We start from the raw sequence: 23,676 nt of genomic DNA, 5'->3' as shown, positions 1-23,676 counted from the left end.
CAGCTGTGCCCCCCACCCTGCAATCCATCCGTCAGAGTGCTGACCCTGCAGGGACACAGCTCGCTGGAGGCACTGGAAAACCTGGCTGTTTATGTATGAACATGTGCAGCTCACCAGGAGACCCTCTGCCCTCCGCAGGGGGCCCTGCCCCCCCAACCCACAGCCAGCACACCCTCTGCCTGGCGGGCCGGCTGACTTGGGGGCTTGCACCTCGGCCCCTCCCTCCAGGGCCCACCCCGCCTCCCGCAGCCCATGTGGAGCCCTCCCGTGTGGCCTGCAGCTCCCGGCTGCCCCGCCCGGGTTCTGTCCATACGGGGAGGCTGCCTGAGCTGCCGGCCGGGGGAGCCCGGCAGGTCCCTGGGGTCACCAGGTGGGCGCAAGTGCCTTCTTCTGGGGCTGCGGGCCCACCGGGTGAGGGAGCGGCCCCTGGGCGCCTGGCAGGGCTACCAGGTGACCCACTCCACCGGCCGCAGGTGGGTGGGCAGGAGGCTCCCAGGAGAGGCCTGACCTTTGGCAAGATGGTCAGCGGGCAGGGCGCCCTGTCCTTTCCAGGTGGCCGCTAACCGCAGGCCCCCTACAGCTCCTCCGCGGGTATTAGCATCCTCTTCTCCACGTTGCGGCCCTTCCTGCCCCCACCGGGGCCGCCATCTGGGCTGTGGGTGGGCGTGCGGGGTGAGGGCACACTGCCCTGGCCGGGCCGGGGGGCCTCCTGTGTGGCCTGCTGCGTGTACTTCTGGTAGGCGGGTGAGAAGTTATGGATGGCGTCCTGCACGATGTCCTGCGGGCTCATGGTCTCCTTGAGGCCACTGGAGATGCTCTGCATGGGTGCTGAGGGGGCTGGTGGCGGGCGGTGGGTGGGCTGGGCGCACCCCGGGCACGCACCACCCCGCCCCTCATGCGCCCAGCCCCCAGGACCTGGCTTCCTCCCTGCCAGCCTGCGCACTGCCCAGGGCTGAGGCCTCTTTTCTGCATGTCCAGGTCCTGGCTCAGCCAGCAGGGGGTGACTCCAGGATCCCTGGATCTCAGCCCAGCCCTGGGGCACTCCCAGCCCAGACCCTCTGCCAGGTCGCCTTGGGTTGGCCCCCACCTTATCTTCACCTTGGGGTGATCCCTTCATCTCCTCACCACTCCAGGCTGACCAGTCCAGGCTGAGGCCCGTCCCTACCCACATGGGCCTTTCTCTAGGGACACCAGCGCCAGCCAGCTCCCCGACTCTCCTGCCAGGCCTGTCTGAGTGCCTGGGGGTGCTGGTGAGGACCCCTCAGGCCCAGGGGGCAAGGAACTGTCTATCAGCGCAGGGACTCACTCAGCTCATCCAGCCCCTGGTCTCCTCCCTGGGACTGTGTGAAGGTGACGCCCCTGCTGGGGCTCGTTCCTTCCTTGGGGCCGTCTCCCTGCCCACCACGGTGAGATGGGGAACAGAGGCGTGGTTTGGGAGCTGCCCAGGCCCCCCCAGCACCCCTGCCCTAGAGACGGTCCAGGAGCTCCTCACCCGGGCTGCGGGCCCTGCATACCTGGTGAGCTCTCTGTCTTCTCCGAGTACACCTGGCAGGTGAAGGCATAGCGCAGGGCGATGGACGCAAAGAGCATCTCAATGCAGATGATGAAGTTCTGGTAGCCGGCGGCCACTGTGCCGGCCCCCACTGTGCTCCCATCGATGACCTGGACCTCGGGGATGACCCCACACCTCTCCAGGATGGCCAGCAGCAGCCCTGGGGAGTGGTGATGGCTGCTCAGTCAGCTGCTCCGGACAGGAGGCTGGACGGGAGCCGACCCCAGCCAAGACCCGCCCCCGCCCCCCCCACCCAGCCGAGGCTGCGTGAGCTTGGTAGGGGTCTGCAGGGTCTGAGCTCAGTTCAGGGGGACTGGGTGCCTCCAGTGCTGGGTCCTTGGCGGCACAGCGGGCATCAAGAATTCCCAAGGGCCTGTCTTGCTCTCCCCCTGGCCCCAGCTGCTCACTGTCCTCTGAGAAGTGGGGGCCGGGAGTGCCCAGGGGGTGGTGGGTGCATGGCTCCAGCACCCCTCTGGGCGTCCTGACTCCCCACATCAGGCCCCATCTGCTGGGGGGTCCTCGCTGTCTCCCCTACTGAGAGGGCCACCGGCTGACCAGGGCTGCAGCTGGGGGTGGGGCTGGGCTTGAGGGCACCAGGAACGTGCCCACCCACCCTGCCAGAAAGAGAGGAAGATGACGGCCTTGATGGTGAGGAACTTGAGGACGGGCTCAAAGGGCTGCAGCAGCTCCCTGGTGGCAGAGTAGAAGAGGAACAGGGCGTACAGCGCCAGGCTGACCGAGGCGTTGTAGACGAGGGTGATGTACAGGTAGCCGCTGCGGACGCTGCGGGCCAGGACGGGAGCCCGTTAGGGCGGCCACAGTGCTGTGCCCAACCCCATCGCACCCACTGTGCCACCGCCCTGAGCCCCCAGCCTGGGCACCGCAGAGACTCAGACCTGGGCCCCCCTCCAGGGCCGCACGGGGCACCTGGCGGGGAGGCCGAGGAGCTGAGGGGCGCTGGTCTCCAGCTCCCGCCCCCTCCAGGCAGGAGCCCCGCTGCCCCTCCCCAACCTCCCTCCATAGGAACAGCCCTGTGCAAGGCAAACCCACGTCGTGTGCGGGCCTTGGTGTGCATGTGACTGTGTGAGCAGGAACATGTGTGCACACGCATGCACACGTGAGCCTTATGTGTGCACGCGCATGTGTGCGCTCCTCTGTGACAGCGTGTGCCTGCACATGTGCATGTGTGAACATGTGTGCACGTGAGCAGGAGTGCGCATGCGTGTGGCTATGTGCAGGAGTGCGCAGGCGTTTGAGATGCGAGCAGGAGTGCACATGCGTGTGGGATGTTCCTGAGGCCCTGGCCCAGGGGCACGTTACGAGGGCGGAGCTTGGCTCCCTGGGTGCCCTTAACTCCACCCCGGCTGTCCGGGGGCCGTGGGGTCGGGGCCGCGAGGCCCTGGGGTTCCTAGGCCTCACGTGGGAACAAGGGTCTGTTTGCCACAGCCTTGCCCCCGGCCCTTCCCCCTGTGCTAAGCCCTGCCTCCCGCTCCGGCCCCCACCCTGCCCTGCCCGCATCCCGGCCGGGCCTCACTTGAAGTCCCCGTCGTGGTATTTGCCGAACGCCTGCAGGACGATGGTGACCAAGGCCATGATGGGCTTCACAATGCAGAACTGCAGCGTGGCCTGGGGGTCGGGGAGGGGCTGAGGATGGTGGCTGGGGGCCACTGGTGAGGAGCCAGCCCAGTAGAGCCAGCCCAGCATGCTGGGTGCGCAGGGGCTGTGGGGGGCTGGCCGGGCGGCCCAGGGACTCACCTGCTTGCAGAAGCGCAGAAAGCCGATGGAGTAGGTCATGCCCTGAAGGCAGCAGGTGCCGTGGAAGCAGCTGGTCCTGGGGTGCAGGAGTCCCTGAGGCGTGTCCGCGGAGGATACCCCCAGAGTGTCCTGGCTGCCCAGCAGGGGGTGGGGGACCCGCGGGCTCTGGGCAGAAGCTTACCGGACGGGCTTTCCCCGGATCTCAGCCATGATGGCGCTCTCACCCCCCAGGTACTGGAAACAGAGGCTCAGGAAGCTGTAAATGACAAAGGCTGCAGAGCAGGGTGTGGGCAGTGAGCCTGGGCCGCCCACGAGGCCCGCTGGCCACGCAGAGCTCCTGGGCACCCCCTGCCCAGGAGACACAGACACACTCCTCACGGGGCTCGCAGCCCAGCCCTGGGACGTTCCCCCGGGCAGGGGGGTGGGGCCAGAGCAGTCCCTGTGGCTCTGACTCCCCCACGACCTGGCCGACGGCCTCTCCCAGGCTCCGGCCGGCCCAGCTGCAGCCCCTCCCCCACCTTGGGAGCCCGGGAATCTCCTTGGCACCCCTGATCTGGCCATCTGGCGGGGCCCTCGCTAAGCCAGACTCAGGCTGGCAGGGGCTGTGCAAGCCCCTGGGAGCCCCTCACTCGCTCCCGGGGCCCTGGAGAGCTGGCAGCACCCACCTTCGTAGCAATCCCTCACGGAGTCGAAGTAGATGTAGGGCTGGTGGCCCCCCAGGAGGAGGAGGCTGAGCCAGGAGTCGAAGGCGTAGACGGGGACGATGAACAGCAGGCGGATGATGTAGCGCTGCTCGTGGGGCACCGTGTAGGAGCGCAGGTGCAGGTAGATCTGGGCAGGCAGAGAAGGCAGGCCTGGGGCTCGCTGCCCGCCCGCCCCCAGCCCCCAGCCAGCGGGAGGGAGCAGAGCCAGCCTCGCTGGGCCCTGCCCTGAGCCGACGCTGCGCACCAGGAGCGTGCATAGTCACGGGCGTGCTCATTCATTCAGGGGTGGGCATGTACGCTGGCCTGCGGAGCACTATGGCACGGCGACATGGGGCATTAGAACAGCTGATGCCTCCGACCCCTCCTCGGGACTTAGCCCACGGAACAGATTTATTCAGAGACAAGGACAGGATTCACGTTCAAGGATGTTCATCGTAGGGACACAGGAGACCGAGCCTGGTGGTGGGCCCTTGACTGCCTTGCAGAGGGCGACCCTCAGCCCCGGGCACCAGCCTGGGGGGCTGCTCCGAGAGAACGCAACAGGACGGCAAAGCAAGTAGGGCCCAGGTGTGTGCCAGAGCCGGGCAGAGACGAAGGGGAGGACATCCCTGGATGAAAGGGACAGATGGGTAGTCCCCATGATCGCCTGTAACCTTCCTACATCATCTTTGTTTTCTACGAGGACATGAAAAAGCAGTGAGGGGAAGAAGCACAGGGAGCCAGGCAAACAGGTAGCTGGCCATGGGCCCCAGCACCCCTGGGGGGCTTCCTGGAGGAAGCGCCATGAGGGAAGGGGGAGGGGCAGGCTGAGCGCAGAAGCCCAGCCTCTGGGGGCACAGCCCGGGGTGGCGGGGGCAGGCTGGCATCATCAGGCTCCTTATCAGCTGCTCCCTCCCCAGCGGGTGCATTGGGAAGGGCACAGCTTGACCAGCTATCAGGAGACAGACTCGGGCCCTTGGGCACGCACTGCCCGCTGCGGGCCTCGGCAAGCCGCTGTCCCCTCAGGCCTCAGTGCCCCGTCTTTAAAGTGAGAGTTGAGTCGCTTTCTGTCCCCCTGGGTGGAGAGTGAGGGACTCCCTGTTGGGGTGGGGGGAGGAGAGGAGGTGGGGGCCTGGGAAATGCCGCCCACAGGCTCTCCGTAAGCCCTGCCCAGGCCGTGGGGCCCCGGGACACTGGGCTCCAGACACACGCTCCCAGAAGGTCAGGGCTGAACAGAGGGCCAAGCCAAGGCCCAGACTGTGGCTGGAACTGGGACAGCCTGGACCCAGGACACTGGGTGCCCACCCCCCCGGGTGCTCGTTGTCCCACAAAGCACAGCCGCCTGGGAACCTAAAGCCATGCTGCCACCAGGAAGAAGGCCTGGCTTCCGTGTGATGCAAACGCACCACCCACCTGTCTTGTCTACCCATCCAGATGCTCCGGGACAGCTTGCTAAAACTCAGGGCAAATACTGCCTCCTCCAGGAAGGCCTCCCGGATGGCCCCAACAGGAAAGGGCCACCTTCTCCTGCCGCTCTCGGCTGCACCTGGCCCACCCTAACATGCTTGCCCTGTCCCCCTTACGACCGGTTATCTGAGGCCACGCCTAGACATGCACCAGCCTGGGGGCGACTCTCACTGGGGGGGCATCGGCCCCCACGGCCCTGCCTCGAGGCCTCTGGCCTCCTGCTGTCCTGCCAGCCAGTCTCCTGACTGCCCCTGCCGCAGGCTCACTCCGCCAGTCCAGCCTCTGCAACGATGCCAGCCAAGCCATCCTACGGGGCCACTCTGCCCTTGGTGCCCAACCGCAGCCTCCTCTGGCTCCCCAGCACCCCTGGCTGAGGGCCAAACTCCCACATGTCCGGGGAGTGCCTCCAGCCCGGGGAAGCCCTCTCCTGCCAACCTGCACTCGTACCTCTTTGGGCTGGTCCTGGGCTCCCGAGCTGCTCTGCTGTCTGTGATGCCTGGTACCCACTGCCCAACGCTGCCCCCAAGCACCGCCTCTCACCGCCCCCCAGCCACTCCCTCACTCTCTCTGCCAGGCCTGGCAGTTCCACCTGGGGCGACCTGGGTCCCCAGCTCTGGGCCCCTCCAGCCACGCTCTGACCCCCGGGAGTAGAGGACTCTTCCCCTCCCAGCAACGTGGGCCTGGGAAAGACCCCCAGTCTTTCACAGCCTCACTCTCCTCGTCCGCGAAAGCGGACCCTGCCGCTGACCTCAGCGAATGGACCCACGGCCTGACAAAGCGCCCCGGGGTTGGGTGGGGGGGCCGGGCATCCAGCGAGAGTTCTTCCCACTGCTGGGCGGAGGCTATCTGTCTTCCCGCCCGGCTCTCTGTGTCCCCTGACCCTCCCTGGCCCCACGTGGCTGTGGTGAGCCCCGGGGCGCTGCTCCTCCAGCCAGCCAGGCCTCAGGGTCTGCCCCAAGGCCGAGCAGGCCCCCTGGGGCTGGGCTGCGGGTCCCCAGGGGGCACCTAGGGGAGGCTCACCTGGTGGCCGGTGAGCACCAGGGCCGCCCACACGAAGACGCCCGAGACGCCGCGGGCCAGCGGTGAGGTGAGGAAGAGGGGCCCGGGGCCCTGGGAGCCGTTCCCGGCACGCTCCATCTGCGGTCCCGCAGGCCTGGCCGGTGGCGTCCACACCAAGGGGGTGCCCAGGAGCCCCGGGGTGTCAGTCATCTGTAGAGGGAGGAAGGGCACATGGGGCGTGGAGAGGGCAAAGGTGCGCTGGGGGCGGGCGGCATGTGGGCGGGCCGCAGCGCCGGGCTGCGCGGCCAAGCTGGGCTTTGGCCAACGGCCCTCCCACAAGGGTGCCAGGCAGATCCTCCTGCCTGCGTGCCTGGGCTCTGGGCAGCCCTCTGTGTGCAGGGACCCAACTCCGAGGCCCGGCCCCGAGGTGCTCTCCTTTCTGGTGTCTGCTGCCTGGGCGCAGACACCAGCCGCCCGCCCGTGACCTGGGGCGATGCCCCCTCTGGTGTCCTGGGCTTGGGGGAGCCTGCGTCCAGGAGCCAAAGACATCAGAGGAAGTCGGGGAGTCCCCGTGGCCCTGCCTGCCGGGGGTGGGGTCTGGGAAGCCAGCCAGACTGGCCCTGCCCTCAGCAGCGGACGGGGTGGGGGGCGCGCCCGGTACCCACCCACCCAGCCTGCCTGCCTGACCATCTGGCGTCCTGCTTGGCCAGGGCTCCTGGCCACCCCAGGACTGCTCGCCCATCCTGGGTGCCCGCTCTGCAGCCTCTTGTAACCTGCTGGGGCGCCAGGCACCTCCCCGCTCTCGCACTCGAGGCCTCCACCCCGCCCTCCGGCCCTGGTCACAGGGCCCAGCACCTACCTCTCAGGCAGGAAGCTCCCCAGCCAGTCCTGGGCGCTGGGCCTCTAGGGAAGCCAGGCTGGTCGTTTGCGTGGCCAGTGAACCCGGCAGGCGGCCCTGGTGGGGGTGGGACCGGGCTACCTTTGGGAGGCCACACCAGGCCCCGGGAGGGGCGGCAACCAGCAGGCACAGCCCCGTGGCCCCCCCAGCCTCAGGCGGAGGGCGGGCCAGCAGAGGGGCGGCGCGAAGGCGGGCCCCTCCCATGACACTCTATCCCTCCCCCGGCTGCTTGCTCCAGGCGGCTGGCTCCCGGACTGCCTGCCGCCAGGTGCCCTCACCTGCCTGGACCAGAAGGCCAGGCCCACGGGGGCCTGAGACAGGGGGTGGGTCTGCGGCGGGCCAGGGTGGGCTGCACTCCTGTGGGTACAGGCTTCCCGTTGGGCTGATGGAGTTCTCCGAGGAGACAGTGGGCATAGCGTGACATCGAGGGTGGATTAAATGCCCCTTAAAATGGTTAAATCTATTATTGGGTCCCAGCCCCCAAAAGTCTACTGGGAATGTTCCTGTGTTTGTCTGCTGGAGGAGGGGAGGAGGGGCCTGGGTGAGTGAGAAAGGCAGCTGGGCCTGCGGGGTCAGCCCTGGCAGGGCCGGGGGCTCGCCCGCCCGGCCTCGGGGTGGCAGGGGGCGCCTTGGCGGGCGTCAGCGCGGGCACCTGCCCACATGGTCTTTCCTTGGTGCTGCCCACCCTCCCTGAGGCCCTGGGTCAAGGCATCAGGCTCCTTACAGAGGCGGGAGTTGTTGGGGAGACGTGACTGGGCTCCCCAGGGGTATGGGGGTGCTCCAGAGAGGCTGCCGGCCCCTGCGCCTGCGCCCGTCCACCCATATGGTTGCCCAGGGAGCCCCCAGATACGCCCTGAGGCCCTGGTCCTGACCCGGAAAGCCTGGGACTGCCCCTCCCCCAGACCCCTGCAGGCTGCCTTGGCCAGAGTCCCCTGGGCCCAGTGTCATCCTGCGTCCCAAATGTCACCTCCTTCAATTCCACAGGCGCGTCAGGATCGCTGTGCCCTGCCCAGCCCACGCCCGGGCCCCGGGGAGCCAGCGCCCTGCGCATGGGCTCCCATGCTGCCTGGCAGGTGGCTGCTGCGGCCTGTGGCTTCTCCCGCCGCCACGAGTTCCTTCGGGCCCCCAGCCCCGTCTGCCCACTGCGCGGTGGCCACACGTTGTAAGCCTGGGCGCCCGCCCGTCCTGCGGCTTCCTGATCAGGTCGCCCCAGCGGCTGCCTCGGCCCCGCCTGCCGCCGGGATCCCAGCCTCCTCGGAGGCCCCTTCACCTCACTGTGCCTCTGTTTTCTCGTCTGCAAAGGTGAGTCTGGGTTCCACCAACCCTTCCGTGGGCTGCTGTGTGCAGACTGCAGGCCCTGCCCCACCTGCTCCTTCCTTGAGCCCCAGACCGCAGATCGCAGACCGCAGAGCAGGGCCACGTACCAGGCGTGGCAGGATCAGGAGCCCTGGGGGGGTGAGGCGTGGCTTCTCCCGCTTAGAGGGAAGGACCAGCTGTGCCAAGCCCGCGCGTGACTGGCGAAGGGTCCCGGGTCTGGGGAGGCAAGGACTTCAGCACCCAGTCCTGGGAAGGGCCAGGGCGAGGCTGACCCTTCAGCCACCATGGGACTCTTCAGCCAAAGGAGGCCTTACGCTGTCACAGCCACACTTCCTGCTCGCCCTCCTGGGGCTGGACACTGACTGAGCCTGTCTCGGGACAAACCTGCCCACCCAGAGGCCGAGGCCCCTGAATGCGGGTCCCATGACAGGTGACGGGGCCCCAGGTGGCTCCCGGCCGGGTTGCGGGAGGCTGGGACGCTGCAGACCCATCACAGACCTCAGCGCCCTCGTCCCAGCGCCTGCCCCTCACCTCAGGGACCTGACACCCGGGGCACTCAGCCTGGGTCGGGCACCGAACCTCCCTCCAGGCATTCCTGCCGAGCCAGCCCCTTTCTAGGCCGGCCTGCTGCCTGGGGACATCTCCGGGGTCATGCGGGGGCAGACTCCCTGCCTGCCCTCCTTGCATCCAGGCCCTTCCCGTGCCGAGAGCAGCCCACCAGGGTCCTTTGATGCCCCCTAGGCCCTCGCTGACAGTGCCCACAGGCAGTGAAAGGACTCACCCCTGGGCTGTGGCTGCTGCCAGCAGAACGGCCGGTGACTCAGCCCACACCCGCACGGCCTGCACAGGGCGGCTGTCATGCCCCAGGACGCCTCTGCAGCCCGCGGGGGATGAGTCCCGGCCTGGCTGCCCACCAGCCTGCAGGCCCCGAGCCCCTCCTCCACTCCCTCTGGGCCTTAGCTTGGCGGCGGGGGAGGCGCTGAGGGGCCTTCCAGCTCTAGTTTGGGGGCAGTTTTGGAAGCATGGCCTCTCTCTGTCCAAGGTGCTGGCTCCTCACCTGGGCGGAGCCCTGGGCCTGAAGCCGGGGGTGCCCGGCCCCAGGCAGAGGCAGGCCTGGGAGCCTGAGGGCCTCTCACTGTGTCTGTGGCCATGGCCGACTGTGGCCTCTCCGGGCCCCGGTTTCTGCGGGCGATGATGGCCGTGTCCGGCAGGGCAGCCCTGGTCAGCATGGGACTCGGGAGGCGCTGCCGGCTCCTCCCAAAGGCGGCCTCGGCTGCCGCCGCCGGGGGCTGGGCGAGGGTCCCGCCAGCGAGCGCACGTGGGTGGCCTTCTGCTGCCCAGTCACCGAGCCAACCAGCCCTGCCCCGCGATGCGCGGGGACCCACACGAGGCTTTCTCCTTGCATCCTGCCCTCTTTCCTGCCCGTGCCCAGCCGAGTCCCTGCCAGGCCTGCTGCCTTGGTCCCCGGGACAGCCTGTGCCTGCCCGGGGCCTGTCCATACCTGCCTGTTGCCCCAGAGCAGACTGGGGTGCTGACCTGGGCCTGGCCTGACCGGGCTGGCCTGAGGGCCTCTTTGGCCGCGGGGTGGCACCCGGGGCACGGGGTGCCTGGCAGGGGGCACAGCCTCTGGGGTGGAGGTGGGCTGGGGATAGAACTGCTGTGAAGCTCAGAATCTCAGGGTGTGGGTGTTTCTCTCCAGGGGTGCACAGGGGTCCAGCCTGGACACATCTCTCTCCTGGGTGTGCGGGCACGCCCACACACACACACACACACACACACGCGCGCACACACACACACACACAGCTCACCTCCCTGGTAACGCCCTCGGCCGTCCGGCCGGGCCCCTGAGGCAGGTCTGACGCAGGCCTCCGGGCCTGTGGGGGTGGCGGGCTGTCCGGAACCACCGCCAGACCTCCAGGCCTCTGCCGCGCCTCCTCCCTGCGGCTGGGGTCAGTCCGATAGGCCTGCTGCTGGGAAAGTGCTGGCCCTGCCCCAGACCCAGCAAATGCCTCCCTGCTGCCCGCCCCAGCTGCCCTGCCAGGCCGGCCCTACCTGCCTGGGTAGCCCAGCCACACCCTCCTCCGTGCCCTGCCCAGGGTTGGGGCCAGCAGTCCTTCCCACCCACCACCCACCTGGCTGTCATGGCTCCGACCTCCAGGCGTGGGTCTTGCTGGACCAGTGACTGCTGTGGCTCTGGGTCCTGCGTCTGCCCGGCCCGTCTGTGTGGCCGGGGGGTCCGAGGCCCGCTTCACATGCGGCGAGGGTTGAGTGGGGTGATGTGGCGTTTGCCACACTCGGAGCACCCCCACCCAGCCCTGCTCTGTTCACGCTGCTCCACCTTCCTGTCTTCCGTCCCTTCTGCCCTCAACTGCCCCACGTCAGGGAGCCGCGCCTCCCGGGGCTCCGGCACCTCCCATGTCTCGCAGTCTGTGTGGAATGTACCCTTCTGATGTCCCTGGTCCCCACAGGAAGCCAGGCCTGCCCCCTGCTCTCCAGCTGTGACTGTGAAAGCCGGCGGCGCGCTCACCTCCACACCACTCAGCCAGCTCTGAGCTCGTTCTCGCGGATCCGGCCATCACCCTCGTCCCCTGCCCAGCGCCCCCTCCTGATCTCCAGTTTCCCTCCAAGGCACGAAACAGAACAGCCGATGCCAGCTTATCCAGCTGGGCCTGCGCCCGCTGCCTCATTCAGTGGGCTGTCTGTCATAATTGGTTCAGGAGGATCCAGGGCTCCATCAAACCCCGGACAAACTGCTTGGATGGATAACCGAGGATGGCCGCCCTCCTGGCCTCTCTTGACCGCCAAGGGACCCACTCGCCCTTGACTCTGAGCTGGGGCTGCAGGCCCGCCCTTGACTCTGAGCTGGGGCTGCAGGCCGTGTCCACTTAGGAAAAGGCAGCAAGTGGGAGAACGTGGGCTTCTCTGCTTGCAGCTCAGCAGCAGGGGTGTCTACACCACCTCACCCCACCCCGCGTCCACCCCATACCGCGCGTCCACCCCACACTGCGTTGGTCCAAGGCCACGGCCTTGAACAAGGGCGCTTCCTGCACCTGTCGGCGTTGCAGGGGCGGGCACACCGACCCCACGTGTGTTATCCACATTTGGCCGTAAATTGCTGGGAGTTGTAATTACAGTTTGATTGCTGGGTAAAGCACCATATGCAGCCTTTCCATCTAAAGGAATAACAATTTCCACGAAGCCGACAGCCCTGCCTGCGGAAACCGCGGCTTTATGGATCTCTTTATTGGAGTGTGTCTCTCCTCCTGAATTACAGCAGCTGCGAGCAGAGCACCGCAGAAAGGGCCAAGCGCCTTCTCACACGAGCCGCCCGTCTTGATTTACAAGGCAGAGCAGAGCAGCGAGGCGCTGGCTTCAGTGACGGAAGTCTTTGCTCTCAATAGCTACGACAGCTTTGGGCAGCTATAAGTACCACTTAGGACAGCGCTGGGGACCCTGGTTTCAATTATACGTCAGCCGTCCCCCCACATTCCCGGCGGGCAGCTGTGGGACAGCACAGATGATGGGCTCAAGTGTGTTTGCATCCTGGGGCCGGTCCCCTGGGGGCCTGAGCAACTCGCCCCGTCCTGCTGAGCCTCAATTGCCTCCACTGCCCACCTGCCTCCTAACACAGTCACTAGGACTCGGTCAGACGGCAGGGGCGCCGCCAGGGCCTGGCGCGCAGGAGGCCACAAGGCTGCGCACGAGCCCTGCACGCAGAGCACGGAGGGACGTCCGCCCGCCGTGTCAACGAGGATGGCCTGTCCCTTAGAAAAGGGACCGGGGAGTGCCAGCATGGGGCTGGGGCCGGGTGAACAGCGTGGGAAAGTGAAAGTTGCTCGGTTACGTCCAACTCTTTGTGACCCCATGGACTGGGGCCCGCCAGGCTCCTCTGTCCGTTGACTTCTGCAGGCAAGAGTACCAGAGCGGGTAGCCTTTCCCTTCTCCAGGGGATCTTCCCAACCCAGGGATCACTCTGGTCTCTTGCATTGCAGGCGGATTCGTTACCAGCTGAGGTACTAGGGAAGCCAGTGTGGCCCATCCAAGGAGTCAGTGTGAACGGCGTCCCTCGGGGCCCTCTGCTTGCTTCAAACCCCAGCCCTGCCGCTTGGTGGCAGCGTGCCTCTGTTTCCTCAACTGCTGTGTAGACCTCATTGGGTGGGCGGGAGGATTAAACGTGTTACCAGGACTGAAGGGTGAGCCCAGAGCTCACCAACAGGCAGGGTGAACCAGACCTCTCGTACATTTAGGGGCCAAGTCAGAAAACCAAAGCTGCAAATCTGGACTTAGCCCCAGGCTGGAGCCTGACCCGAGGTTCAGGTTCCCGGCTGGCCAAGCAGGAGAAGCGTTTCCAGACTCGTCTGATGCCTAGACGACAAGCGTGCTAATTACAGGCTGATACGGATGGAGGCGGCTCCGGCCCAGCGGTGCTCGCGTCGCCCCGTGTGCCCGGCCAGGCGCCGGTCCTCCAGGAGCTGTGACCCCCATCATTCCCAGGTGCTGCTGACCTCCCAACACACCTCTTCTACTCCGGTGTCTGTGTCCCCACACCTGCCGTGACCTGTGTCACCCCTCGGGCCCTCTCGTGTGGGTGGACAGGCCTTTCCCTTCTCCTGTTGGTCAGCTGCTTTCTGGCCTTTAAAGCGTCCGTGCAGGCCCTCCAAGTGCAGACGCCAGGCAGGGTCTTCTCAGGAGAAAGGCCAGGGCTGAGAGCGAGCAGCAGGGAGGTGGACCCAGAGCCCCCAGCCAGATGTGGCCGCCGAAGAGCCCTGAGCTGCCCAGCATGGATCTGCCCGTTTCCCCTGATGGGGGCCTGGCTCCCAGGTCCCTGAAGCTCCCCACACAGGGGCATCTGCTCCGCTCTAGAAGTCTGGTGGACCCTCGTACGACTGCCTGGCCCTCCTGACACAGGTCACCGGGTCACCCCACAGCTGGTGTGTGCCTGTGGGTTTACCCGACGGTCCTGAGGGGCTGTGAACGTGCCTCCCCGGGGGCCCCGGCATCTGCTGAGGGAACGAGCCTTTGAACAAGGCTGTCTTCTGTCCCATGCTCAGCAACCCCACTCGAGTCCTTCTCAGCTTAGACCAGAAGCGTGGTCTCGCCATCACCAGTCCCCGACAGCCCCTAACGTCCCAGTTTGAGCTTCTGCACCCCGGCCGTTCCCACGAGCACCTGCGTCGGTGGGGGGATGCACCTCTACCCTCTGCATTTAAGCACGTGGCTCTGGAAGCTAGGGTGCCAGCCCATCGCGAGGCCGCGAGCGGCGTCTGGGCAACGGAAGGATCAGAAAAGCCACGGGAAGAGGAGCAGGATGAGGGAGGGGGTAGAGTCAGCTCCTGGAGCCGTCTTACCATGTGAACCTCAGATCGAGCTTTTGCCAAATAGATTTTCCTTCCCCCAGCTGTTCACTGCAATGAACGTATGTCGTGTGCCTGACATTTCTCAGCGTTGTTAAGAAGAATGGTAAGGTATTTGGGGATATGCATTTATTTTTAACAATAAAAAAAACTTCCCCCAACAATTGAGGGCCATGGCTCATCCGTCACTTCTCACACACGTGAGGCTCTGGACCTGGGGAGGAGGACTCGCAACCTTCTCAGGACGCGCTTCCTGTCCCTCCACAGGGGCCGTCAGCCTCCAAACCAAGGCCAGCCCGAGGCATCTGTTTCTTCCAGCCAGAGAGCTCCTGCTTCTAACCAAAGGAGCACCTTCAGATCCTTGCGAAGGTGTCTGAGTTGCCGCATGGCCCTCCTGGATGGCAGGGGTGGCCACGCCAGGGTCACCACACCTGGCACGCCTGGATCACCTCCTGCAGGGCCTTCACCGCCTCCATGCTCTTGTCCTTCGTGGCCAGGGCAAGAAGAACGGCTCTGTTCCCAGCTTCTTGAGACACAAATGCCACCAGGTTCTTTGCGAAGACATGGACGAGAGGCTGAAGAGGGAAGGGGGGAAGACCACTGTAACTGAAGGAAACCTTTTTCTTCTTAACGGCTTCACACAGTGCCCCTCAGGAGCCCAGGCCAGCTTCCCGGCCCCTCTCTCTCCTGGTTCTCTCTACTCTGGAAGGGCCATGAGAGTCCACAGAGGGAAAGCCTGTCAGACCTCACAGATGATCTTTCCCGAACGGGGCAGAACGGCTCTCACTACCATGAGGTACTATGATGGGGTCAAACTGTGGCACAGGCTTGCATTACAAAGCCAATGCCTCTGCGGGTGTCTGATAAAGCGCTGATGGGCTGCATGCAGCAGGTGGATGCCCTCCAATTATCTTCGGGGCCCGCGCAGTGCTGCCCTGGGCTGTGGTGGTGGGGGGACAGGGGTGCGCTTGCCTACCAGATGCTCCACATCCTGACAAAGTACGGGCACTGGGAGCCCTTCCCAGCTACATTACCTCATCCTTCCCGAGGAGGACTTTGGTGGTCAGCACAGGCTTGCCGACGTCACTAGTCACACTGCTGGGCTCCAGGGAGACCAGGGTACCCATCTTCCCCAGCTGGGTCACCACCACCAGGATGTGGCTGCTGAAGGCCGTGCAGACCACCTGGGTGGGGACTCCGCACACCACCGCAGTCTTCTGCTTGGACGTCAGCAAGGGTTTACCTTCCATTGCGGAGTCTGCTCGATGGCACCTTACATTTATCTTAAGAAAAAAAAAGTAAATCAATCGATGGCAGATAGCCTGGGAGCTCCAGAATAAACACTATTTGGCATTAAAAGAGAAATGCCCATTCAAAAGCCTGTCTGTTCGCCCACACAAGCTTTATTCGCCCGGAACTTTCTGGATTCACTCAGACACAGAGGTACCCAGGCTAGATGTCAAAGAATGCTGCTCCCGATGGAGGCAGACGAGGACTCTTCTTCCCCGCGCGAGGGCCCCGCCCCACCCCGAGGGCCCTCCCTGAGTCCCGGCGGCCCGCCCTCGCAGGGGGAGTAGGCGCCGCAGGTTCGGAAACCCGGCAGAGCAGCGGGCCGCGCCTCCGCCGCCCCTCCGGTCCGCCCACTAATCGTTTCCTGCGTTTGGGGAAACCGTCGGTCCCACAGAAGCAGCAGCACCCCTACCACAGCGCGGGGACGAGGGCGGCGGGGGCCAGGCGGAGCCCCTGGGGGCGCCCAGCCTCTCCGCCCGGCTCCAGCCCCACCGGACGCCCACTACCCTGCCACCCGCCATGCCGCCCGCGCTCACCGCGCCGCGCCCGGAAGTGACGCACGCAGGCTCCGCGGGCCCGCCCCCGACAGGCCCCGCCCTGCGAGCGCCGAGCCCTCCCCTCCCCCGGAAGTGCAGCCTGCGGGACTTCCGGCTCCCGCTGCGGCCTCGGGGCTCTGTGCTGTGGGGTTCCGCGCGCCCGGGCAGCGAGGGCTGGGCGCCATGTTTGCGAAAAGGGGCTGCAGCACCAACCCCTGGGCCTCTCGGCACCTGGCCCTCAGGCGAGGGGAGTCTGACTTCTCCAGAAGGGCGTCCCCGCGCCCTCCTGAGGGAGACTCTGCAGCTCTGTGGTTGAGGAACCTCAGAAACAGGGTTTCTGGCCCCTTGGCCCTGGGTTCCTGGACCTTGAAGGAAGCACGGGGAGCTGAGAGAAAAGCAGGGCTGGACGTCACTTTAAGCGCCGAAAACATCCCCGTCAGGACCCTTGACGTAGCGCGCAAGAGACCTCAGTGTGGGGCCCTCTGGGTTCACCCAAATGCCTGTTGACTGAAAAAAAACACACGACCTAAAAGTCGGGAGTTAGGTTTTATTCCTTGGACAAAACTGAGGACTTAAGCCCAGGACGCAGCATCTCGGATAGCTGAGGGACTGCCCCGAAGAGGTGAGGGCGGAGCCAGGGTATATAAGGGTGTTTGCAACAAAGACCAGGTAGTCCGAAAGTCAGAAGATTGCTTAATCCAGGAAAACCAGGCATCTCCAGGAATTCAGCGCTTTCTTACGTTCCTTTGATGTGCACCTCAGCTTCCCGGGGCCAGCGTCCCGTGCTTTCTCACCCGAGTCCCCTCAGGGTGCACCGTCGGGCAGCTGTGATGTGACGGCTTGTAGGCTGCAACATGTGCTTACTGATAGAGCAGGTGACATTTTTCACTTAGAGCAGCAGGAACCAGTGGGGATTTACAGCCAAGGTTCAGGATAGGGTCAGTGGGTGGGAAATTACTAAGAGGAAAGGGGGGTGAGGGGTTTCTAGGCAGGAAAACCCAGCAGAATTCCTGCTGGAGGCAGGCCAACGTGGCCTCAGACCACCTGGGGGACGGTGGGGAATGAGGAGCTGGTTAGACATTGGTGGTTACCAGACAAGCAGGATGGGGTCGGGGGGCAGTTCTTGCTAAGACTGGAAAATGCAGAGATACCACAGAAGTCCAAAAGTGAGTGCCTAGTTGGGAAAGAGTTCAGAGGGACTTCCCTGGTGGGCCAGTGGATAAGACTGTGCTCCCAGCACAGGGCTCCATTCCTGGTCAGGGAACGAGATACCACATGCTGCCGCTAAGCCCAAGCTCTGCAGTGAAGACCCAGCGCAGCCAAGATTAAATAAACTGTGGCAGAGAATTTTTTAAAAAACAGTTCAGGGAGTAGTCTGGTCTAGGAGAGAATGTCAGTATGCTCTGCCTGGCAGTAACAAAAGCCTTTAAAAAAAAAAAAAATCTTTTGGGGGCTTCCCTGGGGGCTCAGTGGTAAAGAATCTGCCTGTCAGGGCAGGAGACAGGTCCAATTCGTGGTCCGGAAAGAGTCGACATCCAGAGGGGCAGCTCCACCTGTGCACAGCTTCTTAGCCTGTGCTCCGAAACCCACAGGGAGAGAAGCCACCACCATAAGAAGCCCATGCACTGCGGCTAGAGAGTATCCGCCACTCGCTGCAGCTAGAGAGAAGTCCTGGTGGCGACGAAGGCCCACACAGCAAAATGCATATATTTGAGAGTCACTGAGGTTGTAGAGACCGCTTTTGGTTGCACCACGTGGCATGTGGGACCTTAGTTCCCCGACCAGGGATTGAACCCGCATCTGCTGCATTGGAAGTGCGGAGTCTTAACCACTGGACCTCTCGGGAACTCCCTGACTAGGGCCTTTGAGCCCCTCGTGGTGTGCCAGGCGCCTCTGCCCTCACGAGCCCCTCTGGGCCAGCCGTCCACGGCCGAGGGCATGATGACAGCTGGCATTTATCTGGCACTTAGTGTGCGCCAGGAGTTGTGCTCAGTGCTTTCCTGCAGTAACGTGTTTAATCTCAACCCCACTGAGTAGACACGTTACCATCCCTGTCATATAGATGGTAGGTTCAGGCTCACCGGACTCGCCCAAGGCCACACAGCTGAGAGGGGCGGAATCTGGCCTTCCGAATTTTACCCTTGATTACTGGTCTCATGATGCGCTCGCCCAGGTAAAGGGGAAGAGCAGGGGCAGTGCTGTCCTGAAGCAGGATAACTTCTAGTCCCCCCAGGGGTCTGAGAGCCCCCCACACGCCCTGCACACATCTCTCTCTCTGAGCTGAAGTGATGTTGGCAGAGGAGGGTCTTGTGCTGACCCTGCAGTAATCAGAGTCTTGAGCCTCTCCCTGGAGAGATGAACACCCCTGAGGAACCTGTCCGTCTTCCTGACGGCCTGTCACGGCGGACTGCCCCCGGCCAGGCCTGTCCACATCACTTAACCCCTTAGGAAGCCCTGTTGTCATGTCCAGCTCTGCGACCCCATGGACTGTAGCCCACTAGACTCCTCTGTCCATGGGATTTCCCAGGCAAGAATACCGGGGTGAGTTGTCATTTCCTCCTCCAGGGGGTCTTCCCGACCCAGGGATTGAAATTGTGCCTTCTGCCTTAGCAGGCAGACTACCCCTGAGCCACCTGGGAAGCCCTGGGTGGCACCCTCCTATCCTTACTGCTTTTTCTCAGGGTTTGATAACTCCGTGCACAATCCAAGTTATGTCAAATGAAGCATGCTCCTTGCACAGTGATTTCTGGTGGCATGAAAGAAAAAGGCTTGTCTGCAAAAAATGATCAAGACAGACATAAAAGTCAAGAGAAACCTTGTATTTTGAGCTTTTTTGCAGCCAGTTCACCAAGGGAAAGATTAGGAGAAAGTGAAAGTGAAGCACTCAGTCGTGTCTGACTCTTAGCAACCCCATGGATGGCAGCCTTCCAGGCTCCTCCATCCATGGGATTTTCCAGGCAAGAGTACTGGAGTGGGGTGCTGTTGCCTTCTCCGAATATTCGAAAGAAGAAGCATACAGTTCCTCAGGCAGGTCTAGGTTTTTGTTGGCTCTAAATTTAAACACCCAGCCATCCTCACGTGCCTCAAAAGCCAATTGCCAATGTATTGCCGTGTGAAACCTGTAAAAGGTTCGTTTACTTTTATTTACCAACTCATGCATTCTTTCTCTGAAGGCAAATAGGTACGAGAAATCTGACCCCCCCGAAAAAACCCACCCAAACAAAACAAACCCCCAAGTCTGGAATAAGCTTATCGCTTTTATTAACGAGATGCTGAAGAACAAAGTAGATAGCTTTTTAAAGATTCTTTTTGATGACCATTGTTTAAGTCTCTGTTGAATTTGTTGTAATATTACTTCTGTTTTATGTCTTGGGTTTTTGCTTTGAGGCTTGTGGGATCTTCGCTTCCTGACCAGGGATAGAAGCCACAGCCCCTGTGTTGGAAGGTGAGCTCTTATTTTTGTTGGACTGCCAGGGAAGTCCCTAAACTGGGTAATGTTTTTATGATGGCATTCTTTGGTTTAGATCTTTGGTAAAGCCTGAGTAGGAAGGACATATGAGGTGAGATGCTGTCCCAGACTGAGGTGATGGCCGTCCAGGCAAGGGACTTCTGGTGGCCTGAGTGGGTGTGTGAGCAGAATTTACACAGTTATAATATCGAGCCTGCCCTTGACTACTTGAGTGCAAGATGAGACTTGAACTGGAAAGAAAGATCCCTTAAATGAATTCACTAAAAATGGGAATGACATAGTAATGATGTCAATGGTGGGGCAAAAGAGTTTGAGAATTTCTCTTGAAAAAAAAAAAAAAGGAGGGGGAGTATCTTGAATTTGTCTCGTATTCAAGGAAATTTAGGTTCTTAATGCAATGATGAGTTGTAGAACCAGCGAAGAATTAATCAGGTGGAGTGTTGGCAAGTCATAATTTTCCCAACAAATTGTATGCTTGCTCTCCACGTTCTCCTTCACATCGTGTATGATTTCCCCAGCTCTGTCATAAAAAGGGTCAGTTGTGCTGAGATATATACGCTCAGCATCCATTTCCCCAGGAGCCTCTCCTAGCCCCTTGCTGTTCACGTCACTCACAGTGGGAGCCCCAGCCTGACACCAGCTTTGTCAGTTTCCTGGTCCTCGGTTGCACAGTCAGGCCCTCCCACACTTGCCAATGGCTTTGGGCCAGGTCTGAACATCCCTCAGCATTTCATTTATGGACTTTCTGAAATTTTGCATCTTTTGCAAGATTTACAACCTGACTTGATCTGCACTGCACTTCCACAGCCTCACAACATGATTCCCAGGGCGTTCAGTGTTGGGGGTGTGTGTGAGAGAGAGAGAGAGAGACAGAGAAAGAGGCGGAGAGAAGTAGATTCTGGAGCTACACAGTGAGGGACGCCTGAGCGGAGTCCAACTATGCAAATAGTCAATTCATTCATGAAACTTCTTGTGTTATGACAATGTCTCTTCCTCTGCAGCCTCCTGACTGCAGGCACTCAGGCAGCTGAAACCTGGACCAGCAAGACTTCCAGGTATCGCAGTCTTGGAACAGGTAAGGCATTGCCAGGGTTTGCCTCGGTCTTGTAGAGGCAACATCCCTCTAAATTTTTATGAGACGCAGCAGTTAGTGGAACCCCTTTACTTATTCATTTGACTGCACCTCCTGGCTTTCAGGATCTCACTTCCCTGACGAGCAGTTGAACCTGGGGCCGCAGCAGTGAGAACACTGAGTCCTAACCACTGGACCGCCAGGGAAGTCCCGCTTTGTTTGTATAAAGGGTGCTCGCTCTCACCTCTCTCGGCCAGTCCGGGTCGCAGCCATTGGAGATTACATTTGTAATGCAGGCCTAGACGCAGCCGGGGCGCAGGGCTTTAATGTCAGGAGTTCGCTGGCTGTCTGGTGATTAGGACTCGGAGCTTTCACTGCCGTGGGTTCAGTCCCTGGTCGGGGAACTAAGATCCTGCAAGCTGTGTGGCTCGGTCAAAAAAACAAAAAGTTAACGCAAAAGCATTAACCCGTGTATCTAGGAGTTTAAACAGTGCTCCTAAATACTATATGTCAAACAAGACGTTGTAAGTGGGAATGGCAGAATATTTAGGACTTCCCAGGAGAAGGCAATGGCACCCCACTCCAGTACTCTTGCCTGGAAAATGCCATGGATGGAGGACCCTGGAAGGCTGCAGTCCATGGGGTCGCTAAGAGTTGGACATGACTGAGCGACTTCCCTTTCACTTTTCACTTTCATGCATTGGAGAAGGAAATGGCAACCCACTCCAGTGCTCTTGCCTGGAGAATCCCAGGGACGGGGGAGCCTGGTGGGCTGCCGTCTATGGGGTCGCACAGAGTCGGACATGACTGAAGTGATTTAGCAGCAGCAGCAGCAGTGGAAACCACTCGTTTACTTTCTGCTTCTGTGGTTCAGCCTGTCCTGGGCATTTCCTTCAGATGGGCTGAGTTCTGTGGCCTGTCATGTCTGGCTTCCTCCCTCAGCCTTTGAGACTCATCTGTGCTGTGGCCTGGGTCAGTGCTTTTCCCTCTTGGAGGAACCCATTCTTGCTCGTTCAACACTTGGGAGGATTAAATGACATCCCACTTGCAGAAGGGCCTCCTTTAGGGCCTGGCCCATACGAGGCGCTTACAGTCTCCTTCCGCTCATGGGTCATTGAGTTCCACTGGCAGTGCCCTACGCACAGGCCCTCTCGTGATCCGTGACACCAACCGCTCCGTGCGCCAAGCTTTTGCAAGCAGCAGAAAGACCGGGAGAGGCTCGGTCCCTGATTCCCCTCGATGCCGAGTCTGGTATCAGAGCAGCATCCTGGGGACCGTCGGGGCGGGGAGGTACTGCTGCCATGGCCCTCTCTCTGGAGAAAGGCTGTGATGACGCGGACGCCGCGTCTTGCTGAAGCAGGACGTGCGTTCAGAAGCAGGCGCAAGAGCTGCGGGGCCGAGAGGGCCAGCGTGGCAACCACGGCCAGCCTCAGGGTGTCCGCAGACCTCAGTCCACTCAGCAGCCCTGCGGTCAAGGATGGGGCACCTTCGTGCTTGCGGACCCCGCTTGTCACCCCCAGCCTGCCGCTGCTCTTTGCCCTCGGCAGGGTGCAGCCTAGTCTCAAGGCGTGGCCGCATGCCCGGCAGTCACCTGTGTGGTGTGGGGCGCCCCCGCTCGGCGGTTGCAAAGAGCCTTGAATGAGCAGCAGCATGGTCCCCAGCCAGGAGGCTCTGGGCCCCAGAAGCGGCCTTTCACTGAACCCAGTTATCTGGGAAAAGGTGGTGCACCGTGACTTTTTTACGAACTAGGTTTATCTAAGTTGAGGGAGGGGGAAGGATATAAAGATTAAAGGCAACCCATTGAAAATCACATGTATTTTATTGCAGGAACAAAACCCTGGGACTCCCTGAAATTCTGACTTTTCTTGAGGGAAACAAACACCATCGACACCGAGCCCAGTTTATAAGGGTCTGGGGAGTGTTTCACCGGAAAGGGCATAAATCCTCTTCCCCAGGCCTGGAGTGGAAGCAGCACCTGCTTGTGGAGGCCGGTGCCATCTCTCCGGCCAGGTGCCCGCGCGGTGCCATCTCCGGCCAGGTGCCCGCGCGTGGCCTGGCGGTGCCCCCGGCTGTGGAGCTTTATGTCAGCAGGAGTATTTTCATTTAATGTCATATGGTAAACACAAAGAAAATCCTGTTTTTGCACCTAATTTCAGCAGGGCACAGAATTAAGAGTTTAGCTGGTTGCCTTGTTTTCTGCTGAACTCAGGCTTCAGTATTTTTGTTCCTGGAGCAAAGCTTCCTGCCCTCATTAGAGAGATTGAAAACTTCCTCGTACTCATATCTTACACTATTTGTTTAGTTCTTTAATAAATGAAACCCTAATCCAAGTGCAATTTCCAAAAGCCTTTCTTTCAATATTTTAAGAAGTTATTTCCCCTGATGAGAAGCCGTCTTATCGCCCCGTGTCGAGCTGAACGACAGAGCCTGCCAGGCTGGTTATCGGTCGTCCTGTCCTCTCTTACAGGGAGAGGACAGAAAGCCAGCACACGGCTTTGATAAAGCTTGGCCAGGTTGGATTGTATTCTAGTTGGTGTGAGACAGGGGTCCAGGGTAGTGGGTGGGCGTGGGGAGGGGTAGGATGGAGCCCTGTCCCTGGGCCCTGGCACTAACTTCTGATGACCACGGACCATGCCCTTCTGTGCTCTGGGCCTCCATTTCCTCATCTGTAAAATGGGAAAACAGGCTGGGTGGCCTCCAGGTGCCTCTGATCCATCCTCTGAGCTCCGGGCCTGTGATGGGGACAGGGCCGGGCGGGGTGGGGGGAACCCGGCGTCGGTCTCGTCCGAGCAGGGAGGGCGTGGAGCTGTCTGGGGAGGTCAGAGGCGGGCTCACCTTCCTGAAGGCCGTTCTGCATCTGCGCACTGGGCTGGGGCCTGTACCCCACAGAGGGTCTGGGAAGGCAGACTGGGCACAACACAGGGACCGTCTGGCCACCGGGGACGCCGGGCCTTGCACAGGAGGTGGTGAGCACGCTCCCTCCGGAGGTGCTGAGGCCGGGCGGTCACTGGGGTAACGGTTGTGCTAGGGTGTCTGCGCTGAGGGGACTGGACTCAGAAGAGTTTGAAGGCTTTTCCAAACCCAGCATCTGCGGTTCTGTGAGTCAGTGTGGGCCGATGACTGCAAGAGATGTGGCTACTAGAGCGTCTCCAGCAAGACACACAGCTGAACTCTGCAGGGACCCCCCACACCAAGTGCTGGGGGGAACGTGGAGCAGCTGGGGCACCCCTGCACCACTGCTGGGGATGCTGGGCAGGGTGGGCACCTTGAAAAGCAGCGTGGCT

The 23,676-nt window shown here is 62.0% G+C and overlaps 2 protein-coding genes and 2 long non-coding RNA genes across 9 annotated transcripts; 2 read left to right on the top strand and 2 right to left on the bottom strand.

The window, feature by feature from the left end:
* Window positions 1-70: 70 nt before the first annotated feature.
* On the bottom strand, window positions 71-10,998 carry TMEM184A (transmembrane protein 184A). 4 transcript variants are annotated; one of them, XM_019987823.2, is made up of 10 exons: window positions 10,804-10,998; window positions 7,316-7,411; window positions 6,478-6,666; window positions 3,973-4,138; window positions 3,489-3,579; window positions 3,308-3,383; window positions 3,087-3,178; window positions 2,166-2,335; window positions 1,515-1,712; window positions 71-837 (listed from the first exon to the last, which is right to left on the bottom strand). In XM_019987823.2, exons 3-10 carry the CDS (start codon window positions 6,664-6,666, stop codon window positions 575-577), a joined length of 1,245 nt encoding a protein of 414 aa, XP_019843382.2. In that variant the 5' UTR covers window positions 7,316-7,411; window positions 10,804-10,998; the 3' UTR covers window positions 71-574. The 4 variants fall into 4 exon arrangements, with proteins under 4 accessions (XP_019843382.2, XP_019843380.2, XP_070636429.1 ...); XM_019987821.2 differs by lacking the exon at window positions 10,804-10,998 and adding an exon at window positions 10,480-10,668; XM_070780328.1 differs by lacking the exon at window positions 10,804-10,998 and having other exon boundaries at window positions 7,316-7,960.
* On the top strand, window positions 7,999-11,828 carry LOC139179793 (uncharacterized). The gene is made up of 2 exons (XR_011564164.1): window positions 7,999-8,656; window positions 11,140-11,828. It is a non-coding gene; the product is annotated as an uncharacterized lncRNA (long non-coding RNA).
* Window positions 11,829-14,137: 2,309 nt separating this feature from the next.
* On the bottom strand, window positions 14,138-15,869 carry PSMG3 (proteasome assembly chaperone 3). 3 transcript variants are annotated; one of them, XM_019988284.2, is made up of 3 exons: window positions 15,852-15,869; window positions 15,060-15,308; window positions 14,138-14,600 (listed from the first exon to the last, which is right to left on the bottom strand). In XM_019988284.2, the coding sequence occupies exons 2-3, from the start codon at window positions 15,273-15,275 to the stop codon at window positions 14,448-14,450; spliced, it is 369 nt and encodes a 122-aa protein (XP_019843843.1). In that variant the 5' UTR covers window positions 15,276-15,308; window positions 15,852-15,869; the 3' UTR covers window positions 14,138-14,447. The 3 variants fall into 3 exon arrangements, with proteins under 3 accessions (XP_019843843.1, XP_019843842.1, XP_019843841.1); XM_019988283.2 differs by having other exon boundaries at window positions 15,728-15,859; XM_019988282.2 differs by lacking the exon at window positions 15,852-15,869 and having other exon boundaries at window positions 15,060-15,688.
* A 119-nt stretch (window positions 15,870-15,988) lies between these two features.
* LOC139179628 (uncharacterized) lies at window positions 15,989-22,716 on the top strand. The gene is made up of 4 exons (XR_011563951.1): window positions 15,989-16,473; window positions 19,239-19,296; window positions 20,322-20,395; window positions 22,220-22,716. It is a non-coding gene; the product is annotated as an uncharacterized lncRNA (long non-coding RNA).
* Window positions 22,717-23,676: the final 960 nt, after the last annotated feature.

Source organism: Bos indicus, chromosome 25 (genome assembly GCF_029378745.1).
Source record: "Bos indicus isolate NIAB-ARS_2022 breed Sahiwal x Tharparkar chromosome 25, NIAB-ARS_B.indTharparkar_mat_pri_1.0, whole genome shotgun sequence".
Taxonomy (NCBI): Eukaryota; Metazoa; Chordata; class Mammalia; order Artiodactyla; family Bovidae; genus Bos; species Bos indicus.
The sequence above is the reverse complement of the archived record's forward strand: the minus strand, read 5'-3'. Positions and strand labels throughout refer to the sequence as shown.

Coding starts and splice junctions, on each gene's coding strand:
- TMEM184A (XM_019987820.2), bottom strand. Junction 4,139..6,477: donor TGGTGCTCACCGGCCACCAG/GTGAGCCTCCCC, acceptor CTGCCTGCCCAG/ATCTACCTGCACCTGCGCTC. Junction 3,179..3,307: donor TTCTGCGCTTCTGCAAGCAG/GTGAGTCCCTGG, acceptor CCCGACCCCCAG/GCCACGCTGCAGTTCTGCAT.
- PSMG3 (XM_019988284.2), bottom strand. CDS start 15,275: ATGGAAGGTAAACCCTTGCTGACGTCCAAGCAGAAGACTGCGGTGGTG. Junction 14,601..15,059: donor TCCTCCTCGGGAAGGATGAG/GTAATGTAGCTG, acceptor TTCCCTCTTCAG/CCTCTCGTCCATGTCTTCGC.